Raw genomic sequence first — 13,783 nt, forward strand, 5'->3', positions numbered from 1 at the left:
TCGCGGTGAATGACGTTTCGGGCTCGTAGCGTTTTGTGTGGGAATTCGTGTCGGTAACGTCGTAGCTTAACTACTGCTGCGCGCTGCGCTGGAAGCATCAGGAAGCACCGCGGTATGGTGTAGTCCCTGGTGTTTATCCCTGGCTTGCTTGCTACAGCTGTCAACATATAGGCTGTTCTAAAGCGCAAATTGTGAGCGCCTGTACTCGTTTGAAAAAGCGTCGCAGATTTTCACGGTTTCGCGTATCAGAAGTGCGAAGCGGTTCGGGTGGGCGCATGGCCTGTTGCGGAAGACGAGCCCGCTTTCGAGTCCTTGGCGTGTTAAACGTATGAGTATTCGTCAGTACTCGTCACGGCGGCGCTCTGTTATGCTACTTCGCTTCCACGCGGACCTGGCGTCACACATCCTCCTACTACAGTAACGGTGCTTGCCTTGAGACATGAGCGTCGGCAGTATTTTGTCTTGAGTTGTGCAAACCCATTGTATTAAGGGAGAGGATGGAGAGGGCTTGGAAGAGACAATTGTGCTGATGTGGTTTTGGGGGAGGGTGGGCAAGTGCCTCTTTTGCACCTACCTTCCGACGCCCATGCCTTGAGGCATGCGATTTGCAAATGCCCCTGCTTGAGCTATGGCGGGTTATATTCAAATGAACCAAAGGTTTTGCGTTGCGTTATGCTGCATTGGTTCCTATAAGCTAATGTGCGTACCTTTCGCAACGTGCACCGAACGAAGTAGCTCGCCTTCACAAGGACCTGAGATTGTATTTGACATTATGACTCGCCGACATCAACCCTTCGTTTTGTTCCCGGGCTCCCGCTGAAGTTGGGGTATGCGTTCGTGCAGTTTGGCAAGAATCGGGGCGAGTGAGTGAGTGAGTGAGTGAGTGAGTGAGTGAGTGAGTGAGTGAGTGAGTGAGTGAGTGAGTGAGTGAGTGAGTGAGTGAGTGAGTGAGTGAGTGAGTGAGTGAGTGAGTGAGTGAGTGAGTGAGTGAGTGAGTGAGCGAGTGAGTACATGTTTGTTCGTCGGCACAGAGTCCCTTACTCACTAAGAAACTCTATGTTCGTTCACCCGCCGCGGTGGCTCAGTGGCTAAGGCGTTGCGCTGCTGAGCACGAGGTCGCGGGTTCGATTCCCGGCCGCGGCGGCCGCTTTTCTGATGGAGGCGAAAAGCAAAAACGCCCGTGTGTACGAGATTTCGGCGCACGTTAAAGATCCCCAGATGGTCAAAATTAATCCGGAGCCCTCCACTACGGCGCGCCTCATCGCCTGCGTTGCGTCGGCGCGTTAAACCCCACAATCAATCAATCAACTCTATGTTCGTTGGATCTTCGAAACGTGTGCACGCGTTGGTGATAGTTGTGAGGTGCCGCGTTATCGCCGTTATCACCGTTTCCAAAGCAACAGAAAGTTGCGCGCTTGTGTACGTTGGTGTTCGTGTTGGTTTGTATTCAGAGCTTTGCAATCGAAGCTGGTCATGGCTTGGTACCAGGAAAATGCTCCAGCTTTCGGAATTGAAAAGTATTTGAAATTGCACAGTACCGGATGAGCTTAGTAGCGGAGCTTGTTAGTGCAGCGCGCGTAACGAGTTTAGTAGTCCCCGCTTGTTAATTCTATTAGTGGAATCCTTGTTGGGCAGGAGCATATCACTCATAACGACTAAACTGCAGTATGTCGCATTGTCACCGTAGGTGTAACCTTCGCATGGCGCGCCGGTTTCTCTGCGTGACCACACACCGAAGACGTGCTACCAAATAGTTCATTTTATAGCTTTAGAAAGGGCGAATACGTACTTAAAGTATTCATAAATCATTTTTGCCACTACGTTGGCGTTTCTGGGCTGTATTGGCAATATACCCCTTTATGGGTTCGGTAATTCCTCAGCCCTCCACCACCGCATGCCTCATGTCCAATGTGCAGCCTCACTCGTAAAACACCTAAATTATTTTTCTCGCTTCACGTATCGGTATCATTTTGGTGTCGGTGTCAATTAAGCCGCATTAAAAACTTCCACAAAATGCAGTGATTCATACGGTTCAGAAACAGAAAGCTAAGTTGAAATTCCCATGCTATAAAGAAACAGGCAAAATTAGAGTGAATGCGAATAAGTATTAGTGGTGTTTGTGAGTTATGAGTAAGTATGAGGGAGATGGGAGTCGTGAGGGCGTGTTCTAGTGGGTGGGAGTGGCCAATGCGAATGGTGAGTGCGAGTGAGTGCGAGTGGTGACGCTCAGTCGTGATCGTGAGAGCATAGTGCGAGTGTCGACGGCGAGCGTGAGCGCGAGTGGCGACACCGAGTGGTGATCGTGAGCGCGAGTGAGTGCGAGTCACCACTCGCACTCACTGGTGAGCGCGAGCGTGAGTGAGCGCGAGGGGTGACGCCGAGTGGCGAGCGTGAGTGCGAGTGAGTGTCAGGCGTGAGGACGAATGGTGAGCGTTAGCGCGAGTGAGAGCCAGAGGTGGTGGGGAGTGATGAGCGTGAGTGAGTGCGCGAGAAAAACTATATTTTTTTGAGTGAGTGAGCGAGTGGCGTCCAGTTTTGCCGAGGCATGCGTGGCCTACACTCTGAGAAGTCCCAGTAGCGCGTCTTCACCGCAATGCTCCGGAATGAGCAATCGAAGTGCGGCGAATAATGTGACCGAGCATTCAATTTGAGTGAAAAAGGGAATCTGCGCAGGAACATTTCGCAATGCAAAACGCCATTCACGCCTTGCGTGTTGTCCCTGCACACATGCACTTTTTTTAGTCGAACCATATGTTGGGCTTCGTCAGTAGCCTAATTCGCACACTAGGCCACTTGAAGCGACTATGAAATACTTCCGATAAACGCTTTCACTCTGTCCTTTGCGTCTGGAAGCACTGTGAAAGCTACAGTTCCCGCCAGCACGGAGCAGCGGCACTGCGTGATTGGGTCGTCGCGACAGATCCGCCTTCCGTTTCTGCTTTGCTTTTGTGGTTGTTTTTTTTTTAAGTGGCTATCGAGTGCGTTCATTGCTGCGACTGAAAGGAAGCCGACCAATAGCCGCTACACCGCTGCAATGACGTCAATCGAGCGCTAGAAGAACTTCAAGACCGGGAAAGAGAGAAAATTATCTCGAGCAAGTTTTTTGGCTGGGGTACTTTGTGACCACCTATTATAAGCACTGGCTGTGTTGGTTGACTACGTTCTGAAAGCATTTGGGATTTAGAAGAAAATAAAAAAAGAGTGTTCCAGGGTCCCTGCAAGTTGGTCATTCTGGAGCACTGTGGTGAAGACGACCAACGGGGACTTCTCAGAGTGTACCCAATGCAAAGTAACGTGCGGCCGGTGTTTGCCCCTGCCACGTTGACGCTGCTTTACCTTGAGCTGTGCTACACCAAGTAGCTCGCTGTGCGCGCGGTCTGCTGCTAAGGAGACTCTTTTTTGCTCCCTCCGATGCGGCGTGCCAGTGTCGGTAGATGCGAGAGCGTAGCTACGTCATATATAAACCCAGCAAATCTCTTTTTACTTCTAACTACTCTCCAACCTTTTTTTTTTTTTTTTCGCGCATGCACATGGGGTTGCGCCAGAGAAGTTTTATGCGTACGTGGGACCACCGGATTTTGCTTTCGTCTAGCAATATAATGTTTCGCTTTAAAAAAATTACACCACCTTCCCGTAGGGGAACCCTGAGTAGTACAGCCATGGGGTCGACTGAAGTTCCCATTAGTTTTCAGTTCGTCGTTTCCGTTGACGTTCAGCTTCGCGTGTCTTCGTTGTATCAGTAGCTTCTTGACGTAGTTTGAATGAGTGAAGGCCATAAGGCGCGTTCGTAGCACATGCTCCCGTCTCGGTTTGTAGGGCAGTGGGAAGAGCGCCCCGTACCTCCCGTTGCGGCCAGAGAGTCGTGGGATCGAAACCGGGCCCCGCCTAACTGTTTCTTTTTATAGTGGACTGCGCTGACGTCAGCCCAAACGCTGACGGGGCTGAAGAGACGCGCATGCGCAGGAGAGTGCCGATGGCGGACAACGACAAGGAGGGAGGGAGAGACACAGCCCCAAACATGAGATGCTTCGCATATAAAATTCTGTGCAAGCCTTTGTGCATCTAAGCACCCCCTTTTTTCCACAATCGCGGTGCCCAAAGTGAGGGGGTGCTTAGATTCAAAAAACCTAAATTACCCCCCCCCCCTGCCACTTTTTTTCGCGGCCGTATCCCGACCAGACAGGCGCAAGGAATAATATTTTAATTGGCAAAAATTTTAAAGATAGGTACAGGCAGTGAACCCACCGCTCACGTGGGATACTCACATTACTCAGTCACCCTCACTACCATTCGAGTCCGTTGTGCCGCCTGGGCCACCGCTATCAACATTTCCCAACAAGTCGTCTTCTGTCCCGTGGAAGCGGTTTGTAATTGAAAATTTCATACATCCCTAGGCCACAACGTCAACTCGGGCCCGCTTCCCCGCGTCTGGAATCCACCTTGCGATGGTTGCTTAGATAAGGGGGTGCTTAAACTTCTTTCCCATTCTTTTTCTTCGCGAAAGTAGAGGAGGGAGCTTAGAATATGGGGGTGCTTAAAATCGCATAAATGCGGTATTGAGTGCGCGTAGGGCATTGATATTTGGCTCAGGTATTTCATAGCCGCCTAATCGAAAGACTCCTTGCACTTATTAACAGCGTTCTAAAAGCACCAGCTATGTATGTACCAGCAAGCTCAACAACAAGTTTTGTAAAAGCACATGTTGGGAAACAAGTTAAAGGCGGGGGCCATTTAATGACAACTTTACAGGTTTGCAGCACTGCTGGGAGCAGCCCTCGCTCTAAGCTTCATAAATACCCTTGAGAAATCCAGGAGAAGGCAGCACCTCCCGGAGCCCGACCGTCGGAGCAATGAGATTTCATATGAAATCCGAATGCCATGGCTTCGAGTCTTATCAAAAGGAATGCCTCCTTTCAAATTTTTAACTAACACATGTACCTACTCCTCAATTATACTAACAAAAATTTTCCAGCAAACCCTCGACGAAAGTGTCCTTCCTGCTCAATTCAAAATCGGGAAGGTGGTCCCCCTACATAAGTCCGGTAACAAACATTCCCCGCTCAATTACAGGCCCATTTCACTAACCAGCATTCCATGTAAAATCCTCGAGCACATCCTCTTTTCGAATCTCAGTAAATTCCTGGAGTCAAATTCATTTTTCTCTAAATCACAGCATGGCTTTCGAAAGACCTATTCATGTGAAACACAGCTTATATCCTTTACACATAAACTTAACCTCAGTCTCGACAACTACTCCGTTTCTGATTGTATTTTTTTAGACTTTTCTAAAGCTTTCGATAAAGTTTCTCACAAATTACTCATACATAAACTGCGCTCGCTTAACCTAGATGACAAGCTACTAACATGGCTAGAAGTTTTCCTTGCTAACCGCTCCCAGTTCGTTTCAGCTAACAATTATGACTCCGAGCCCAGCGGCGTTCACTCAGGTGTTCCCCAGGGCTCGGTATTGGGTCATCTTCTTTTCCTAATTTATATTAACGATTTACCGTCTCGCGTTTCTTCCCACATTAATTTGTTCGCCGATGATTGTGTAATTTATCGACAAATAATCTCTGACAACGACGTCAAAACATTACAAGCAGATCTAAACGCTGTAACATCTTGGTGTAAAATCTGGTGCATGGAGCTAAACACTAACAAGTGCAAGTACATGCGTGTGTCCCGAACTCCTCAAGAGCTACCTTCGTACTCTATTAATAACTCCCTTCTAGAAAATGTGTCATGTTACAAATACCTAGGTGTTCACCTTTCAGCTGACCTTACAAGGAACATTCACACGGATTATGTCGTCAATAACGCTAACCGGGCATTAGGATACCTTCGGCGTAATTTTTCAAGAGCACCCTCTTCACTAAAACTACTACTTTACGAGACGCTGGTTCGGCCGAAGCTTGCATATGCGGCATCACTCTGGGATTCAAGCCAAGTTAACCTGACTCAAAAAGTAGAATTAGTTCAGAATAACGCGGCCCGTTACATACTATCCGATTATAAACGTACCTCCAGTGTCTCACACATGAAATTGAGGCTTAACCTACCATCTCTAGCGTCTCGTCGTAAAGTTCTTCATCTGTGTCTTTTCCATAAAATATTCTATCACCCCGAACTACGTACGCAGTGAATTCGTTGAAGCGCCTCATTACATTTCTGCTCGTTTAGACCACTCAAATAAAGTCAGGATACCCCATGCACGGACTAACGCTTTCTCACAGTCATTTTTCCCCCGGACAGCCACAGACTGGAACCACCTTCCCGATACCAGTGCCTGTATACAAAATCCAGTATTGTTCAAAAACACCTTAGCTAACATTGTATACTAGGAATGTTTTTGTACTTACCTGCCTCTAATTACTGTTCACTGTACTTATTTGCTTTGGTACCTAGATAACATTGTATAATTAGGAAATGTTTTGTGCTTTATATTGCCTAATTTCACTCACCGTATTTCTGTATTACCCACTCCCCTCTGTAATGCCTTCGGCCTTGAGGGTATATAAGTAAATAAATAAATAAATAAAAGCGAAGCTGTTAATGGCGCAATCTTCTGTGTCCGTCGTCGATCCGTCAGTCTCCTTCACGTGAGTGAGCAGCGGGTAGCACGACATCATTCCTCAAAGGGAAGGAAGAAATTGCGATTCTTCCTCCTCAAAAAAGGATGGGAGGGGGACATGACGCTAGAGACGAGCGGAGTGGCAATAACCACCTTTTATTATATTTTTTCCGCGAGAGATTGCCCTACGGCATAAGAGAAAGCCTTCAGAGGTACAGCAGTGCACCCGATTTGGACAAAAATGAGCGAAATGCGGTGTGCAAGTTAACTTCTCAATGCGCCTCTCGTTGGCAGGCTAATTAAAAGTGGAGTGACGTGACAATTTCCCTTTTGAGAAGAGGTGTTGGGCTCGCTCTCCTCAAGAAGAGACGAGGAATGGAGTTACGGTCGCTGACCATCCCGGCCTTGTCTGAATTTATCTTTGCTTTTATTTTTTGAAACGTTTATTTCACCTAATTGTCAGCTTATGCCGTGCTATAATTGCGATTTTGAAATCAAGCAATGCCCAGCCTCGTTGGACAATCAGTCAATCCGAAATCACCATGCGAAAATATTTTAGATACTGCGCAGTTTTCTCTGCGCTTCCTTGTTATTGACACATTCTCCCCTAAAGTAAAAACATTTCTGCCGTACTTTTCTTTGGTTTGATGAAAGTTGGATTAAGTTGTTCACTCGTTAAACTAGAGCGTAATTTTCAGATTAGGATCAACCACACTCGTAAAAGCACCCGCGGGTTTGCTTCACGACAACGAACCTGAATGACCAACAGCAGTGACCAAAAGTTCGAAGTAGAACAATTACGACTGAGCACAAGGTCGCGGGTTCGATTCCCGGCTGCGGCGGCCGCTTTTCTGATGTAGGCGAAAAGCAAAAACACCCGTGTGTTCGATATTTCGGCGCGCGATAAAGATCCCCAGGTGGTCAAAATTAATCCGTAGCCCTCCACTACGGCGCGCCTCATCGCCTGCGTTGCGTCGGCACGTTAAACCCTACAATCAATCAAATAATCAACAACAATTGCGAGGCCAAGTGTATTATTTCTTCCGGAAAAAATGCAATCTGAGTTTCCTGACACTATCCGCAGGGCGAGAATTTCACGCTTTTTACCGCGCGGTGCCGCAACGCGGCTCAAGTTTTTTAGCCGAATCGTATGTCGGAGCACGTTATTCGTGGGATTTGCTTCTCCGGACGAAGTTGGTCGTTCGGGTGCATTGTGTCTAAGCATACCAAGGGAAAGGCCTGAGTGATGCTTTCTCTCCAAACGACAAACGTCTCAGTGCTAGTAGACAGCTTTCCCGATTCTCGTTGGTCACTGTCTCCGGTAGCTGTCTCCGTGTATCACCAGATACACGAATCGGCCGTGTATCTGGTGATACACGGCTGATTCGAAGGCCTTCTGAAGGCACTCGAACGTATTGTCTATCAACTTTCGTGTGGCATGTTGTCTATCTATTAGGGGCACCTGTAAGTATACAACTATTGCTTAAAAGCTTCCGTATAGCATAAGTATTAAACCAACGGAAGCGCGCCGTCTGCCCACTAGCGTGACAGGCAACACTTTGTGGTGGCCTTATAATCGATTGAGTGTTGACTAGACCCACGGAGTCTTTTAAGTGCGAATGCACTTCTTAAGCGAGCCTGAATCGTCCGCCGCCGTAGTCCGCATAGCAACAGCTGCGGGTGCGCGCGCTCCTTGTCTTCCCTAGCAACGGGGGGAGATGGGCGCGCGCTGCCTGGCCGCTGACATGGCACATACCCACGTGAGGGATTGGCCAGGAATCGGGTGTGAGAAGGGCTAATGCACCCGCTTAAAGGAGTACTGACACGAAATTTCAAAGCTGAGATCCGCTCTAGCAATCAAGTACAACGACAACACAAATAGGTGTCTGTGAATAAATGCATCTTTCTTTCTTTGTAGTTGTGTGTGTGTGTGTGATCTCTCTTTCGCGAACATTACCGAACCGCGCAAATTCAACTCGTGCATTCGCACTTTCACATTCTTCCCCTCTTTTTATAGTCCAGGCGGAACTATTGCTGCTAAACGGCACCTATTTATATTCAAAAAACTAAAGAGACGAAACAGGTAGCAAAAGTACACGTGGACGAAATGTTCGTTAAGATGGCACGAAGTTATGCCCAAATTTTATACCTGCATGTAAGATTGCTGAGATCCGCAGGTGTGAATTTTCCGGCGGCCGCAACTATTATTCAGATTACACTCGTCCGGCCAATCATCTTCGCGATGATCATTTTTGGCATGCATTTTTTTTATTTCAATTACACTTACAACAAGGTATTACGAGGCAGGCGCGCCTTTCCTTTTTTTTTTACCGTTTCTTTTCAACTTCCTCTCGCGCTTGTCCGGCGCAGTGAGCCAGGTTATAAGCTGCCATGATAACCTTCTACAAAAGCGTGGTCTCGCCCAACGAGAACAGGAAGAACGGAAGCTGCACGATGGTCAGTGGATCGGTTAGTCTGGACGAAAGGTGGACTCGTGCCTTTGTACCGAACGGCGCTAAAGGTTCATACCGAAAATCACTCCTTGGATTCCCTTGAAACCCTGCAGACGAGGTCTATGGCTCTCCTGACGAATGAGCGACGCCCTGTTCACCCTGTCGTCAGAACTCGTCTTATTCCTAAACAATGACGTCGGGTGACGTCTCAGCCAACTGAACCACGAGAAACGCCGTTTATTACGTTTGTGCCTTACGATATGCGCATTTCGTAAGCAGTCCGAGTACGTGATAAGACTAAAAAAAATTAATGGAGGATCCATCGGTGGGTCTTTGAGAATTCGTGATCACCTCGTTCCTCTCCCTCGCGAACTTCAGGCTCGGCCTGAGCGCACGCCTTGCTCCGGCTTTAGAAGCCCGCAACTCGATGTTTCTCGTCCGTCCTTCGCTCACGGTGCCAAGTTCAACGGCGCTTGGCGCTCTAACCATGCCAGTCGTCTCGTTTGCTCGCTTGAGCAGCGGCGGTGGCTGCCCTCCGCTCCCTTTGTGGCCCACTAGTATTGGCATTTCGTTGCCGTCATCACCACTCTTTCCCCTTTGCCGCCCGCACTGGCTGCAGAATTGACATGCGGTCGCGGCAGTCGCAAGACCCGTCGAGACGGAGGTAGCTGGCGCTCCGCGCTTCTACTTGTCTCCAAGGCAACGTGGTCAGCGTTCCGAAGGCTCTCCGCGCCTTATCTCCACTCTGTCGTTCTCTGCTTCTCTATCGCTCATCGCTCCCTCTGGATACAGAGAAAGGTCAAACTAGTAGAGCGCCGCGAAATTTTTTCCGACATACTCACGCAATAAAAACGCGCGATTAAAGCGAGCAAAGAAGCGTTGAAATGGGTGAAAGGAAATTGGTCCATGACGGCGGCGCGTGGAGAGCGACGACCTATCCAATACGGGTGCTTGGGCTTTCATTCTAAACTAAGAACCCATTATTTTTCAAGGATATGCCTGCTCCCTCAGTCCTGACGCTACTGAAGGAGCAGTGGTGCCGAGGGCTTGAACCTCTTTCAGAACAGAGCACCAACGAACGGGGTGCTCAACATGCTGTTCAACTTCAGTTGGTGTCCAAAAGTATGCACCGTATGAAGTGCATCGAAATGGATTCTAAGACCATTTGGCGTAAATAAAGTAACGATGGCAACGAGACGTGCAGCCACATGAACCATGCCGCGATCTAAACTCGAACGAATGTCCTAAACTGGTGTGGATGCCCGACAATCTTCGTCGATGCTAGCGAGCTGGAAGCGAGTTGTCCGGCTGACTATAAAACGCGGTGGTGCCAACCGCACGTACCTGGAAAAGCTTCAGCCGTGGGGACAGATAGGTTGGCGCCACCAGACAGGCCGTAGGCTGTGTCTGGCCCGAGGAACATGGGTGTGCCATCAGCGTCCAGCCAGGCCGGCCGCTGCTCGCAGATGCCCGGCCGTACCACCACGCCTGGAGGGAGTAGCCCAAGGTCCACCCTGCCCACCAGGTCCACCGTGTCTGCACATGCCGGAGCATAAATGAAACTGTGCAGGGGCTGTATGGCCGAAAATCCAAGGGAACAGGTGTGCCACTTATCTGCATCGCTGCAATTGCGAAGCTCAGCAGCTGGGGTATAGATACGCCTTACGCAGATGGCATGCACACTTTAACGTATGATAGACAAGGTTCACGATTCTCACCACAGCGAAAATGACTGACGAAAACTAGCCACACTTGTCATCAAGGCCACAGGGATTTAAAAGGCATTCACGGGCACGGTACAGTGCCTGCAGCTTTAGCCGAAAGCCGGGCAAGAACCAGTGTGGTATAGGATAAATCTCTTATAACCGAAGCGAGGTGGGAGAGCGGAGGAGGCCACCGAGAGATCTGTCTTACTTTGTAGCCTTCTCCGCTACCTTCTACTTCTGTCGTAAAAACTGTTCCGCCCAAAAGAGAGAGGAGCCCTTCTCAGGGGCCTACCTCCTTCTTCGGAGAAGGTTACTCATATTCGCCCCGTTCTCTTCCTACACCTTCATTAGCTCCACGCTAGCTGGTACGGGAGCAAGAAAATAGAAATGTATATGCCCTAGAAGTATCAGTCAAACAGCTGAGGACGGGAGTACGCGGTACGGAAAGTAGACACGGATCCGAAGGGGCCTGACATAAAAATATTGTCACATCTTGAGGACACGTACTGTACCGAAACAGTGTCACGTCAAGGGCGTACTTTTCATGCTCAGACTAGACGAAGTACAGAGTATACTGTGCAATGCTCGTTCCCAGACTCATGAGAAAATTTAAGAAGGCAGAAGGGTAGAGGTCCAACCCTATCGCCCTCCACCTGCCTCACTCCATTTATTAACTCCCTCCCAGTTGACATTTCCCGTATGCACACGCTTCCTTGTTTGGCAGTTCTTCAACTTTAAATCTATTCATCTGCGTTTTTGTTATTTTTTCCAAACACTTATCTCGAGTCCCTTGCTCGCTCATTGTATGCTTTCCTCTCAACGTCCACATTTCGATTTCGTTTTTTTTTTTATTTCGTCGTGTATGAGGAAAAGCTACCGTACTGATAGATACCCATGGCTTGCGACCAATAGCCGTGTTTCCTCATTTCGAACCGAGGAAACACACGTGCTTCAAGAATTCATCTTCGGACCCATCTTCTTTTCGTTGTATATGATTATTTTCAGAAACTTCTATGCCCCCCTTAAGTGTTAATGCATACATTAATTTTTGTTGGGGATACACTAAACTAACCACAGGGAAAAAATGGCCGCGTATCTGCTCCTTTTGTTGCAAATGTCGACGAAAAACGAAGTCTCATCGACATTTGCCAAGGAAATACCTCCCTTCCCTTTTTTTCTCGCTTCTCATGCTGTTCCTCTCCCGTCGCGCTCCTCCCAAGGTAAACACGCAAGAGGTTTGCTCAAGCCAATTTAAATTTACCGCGTTCCACTGCACCAGGCCGGGTGCCTCGATGCCAGCGCTGGCGTACGGCGGAATCGAGGCGCCCTATTTGAACGTTTGTAGAGCCACGTCGCCCGTCTCCACATGCGTCCCAACCGGAACGTGAAACATATATCTAGTGGAACCTTTCGTATACCTGTTGCCGTTTGACTTCTTAAAATGCCGCCAGAAGCTATTGTGGCGTGGGCAATAACAGGCGATAGAGTGAATTCTTTTTTTCTGCAGTGGATGTAGAGTTGGCTATCGCGAAAATCAAGCATCCATGAATTTTTTTATAAAGAACCACTGCAAATATAGCATGTATTGATTTGCTGCCTCATATTTGCGTAATATTTTGTTCTTGTTCAACAATGTCGACAAGCATGAACATTGCCACCGGACTTAGCGTTTAGATTTGGCTGTGGGTATATAAACCTGTAGTGCAGATTCTGCTTCACTTTGGCCGGCTGGCTGAATCGAGTCACAGACAGACATACATACAGACAGACAGACCAAAATTCCTGCGTTTAAGTAGCCAAAAAAAGACTGTCGTTTTTTTTAATATCAACAAGTTACTGATCATAATTGAAGCAGGACTCTTGAGTGGCCAGCCAGCTAGTAGTGTAAGCGGAAATAAAGGGTTTTTAGCTGTAAAAACACCGTAAATTACGAAATTGTATGCTAAAGTGCGTAAAACACATAACTACAGCATGCCTCTTCTTACAAGTACCTACGTTCCACGCTCGACTTTGATATGAATTTGAAGATAGCAGCTTTCATACTCCGCACAATTTTTCTTGTGCATTAACTTTTCATTCATTCTGCTAACTCCTCGCTCACATTTTTGTAGTAATTTGCGCATCCCTGATGATACTTGAGGCATGTCTTCTTTTTCAACACGCGCTCATCCTCTCCTACAGACTAGCTTATGCTTAACCTTATGCGCTTGGCATTGTTTTGTGCGGAATTCCTCCGCTAACGCATATTCTTATTTCCTCTACAAGCCATCAACTCACGCATTTAATTTGTCCATCATTCTATTCTCTGGGATTTGATGTGGTACATCAAGGCCTGCTCGAACATCCACTACCAAATTAGATGAGCAAATTTTAGGTGATGAAATGGCAGAAGTAAAAGACCCAAAAATCCACCAATTCCTTGGACTGATCTGTCGCTATTTTCTCGAAGCAACAGTGCACGCACCTGGTACTAGCTGCGCTGCAGCCTGTCTGGCCATGCACAAAAGGAGAAGGCAAGCCAGGGGACCGGCTCCTGGAGACCTGCGCCGCCGTCGTCGCCGGCTCGCAGTGTCCTCCTGCTGACTCTCGCAGCTGCAGATGTGACTGTCCATGCTCCCACGATAACGGCTAAGAGCCTGCGTTTCGAAATGGTTTACTCGTCCGACAAACCATTTCGTTCGTTTCGATTGGCAACACGTTATAAATAATCCATCTCATGTTCATTATAAATAATAAGCATAAACTCTTGCCCTTCTAGCATGTTTCAAGAATGTTTCACAACTGAGTCATTTGAGGAGCAAGCAGTAGGAGATTAGGTACTTTATTAGAGCGAATGGAAAAAGACAAACACCAATAGAAATCGTCACATCATCTGCACTTCAAGGTAGGAGATTAGGTACTTTATTAGAGCGAATGGAAAAAGACAAACACCAATAGAAATCGTCACATCATCTGCACTTCAAGGTCGCAATCAATCAAGCAATCCTCTACTCTCCGCGCCTACTCTCCCTTGGTAGCCCGTTTCCCTCCTGGCACGCCTAACTCCTATGCAG

The 13,783-nt window shown here is 48.0% G+C and overlaps 1 protein-coding gene across 1 annotated transcript in view; it reads right to left on the reverse strand.

The window, feature by feature from the left end:
• LOC144158586 (uncharacterized) overlaps nucleotides 1-13,342 on the reverse strand; it is a 184,425-nt gene extending 171,083 nt beyond the window's left edge. The window contains exons 1-2 of the mRNA XM_077689573.1: nucleotides 13,195-13,342; nucleotides 10,369-10,560 (exon numbers count right to left, since the gene is read on the reverse strand). Of these exons, the coding sequence (XP_077545699.1) occupies nucleotides 10,369-10,560; nucleotides 13,195-13,342 (340 nt within the window). The remainder of the gene's footprint in view (nucleotides 1-10,368; nucleotides 10,561-13,194) is intronic.
• Between the last annotated feature and the right edge of the window lie 441 nt (nucleotides 13,343-13,783).

Source organism: Haemaphysalis longicornis, unplaced genomic scaffold, assembly GCF_048455015.1.
Source record: "Haemaphysalis longicornis isolate Haplotype H1 unplaced genomic scaffold, Haemaphysalis longicornis Haplotype H1 scaffold_1, whole genome shotgun sequence".
In the NCBI taxonomy this organism is placed as follows: Eukaryota; Metazoa; Arthropoda; class Arachnida; order Ixodida; family Ixodidae; genus Haemaphysalis; species Haemaphysalis longicornis.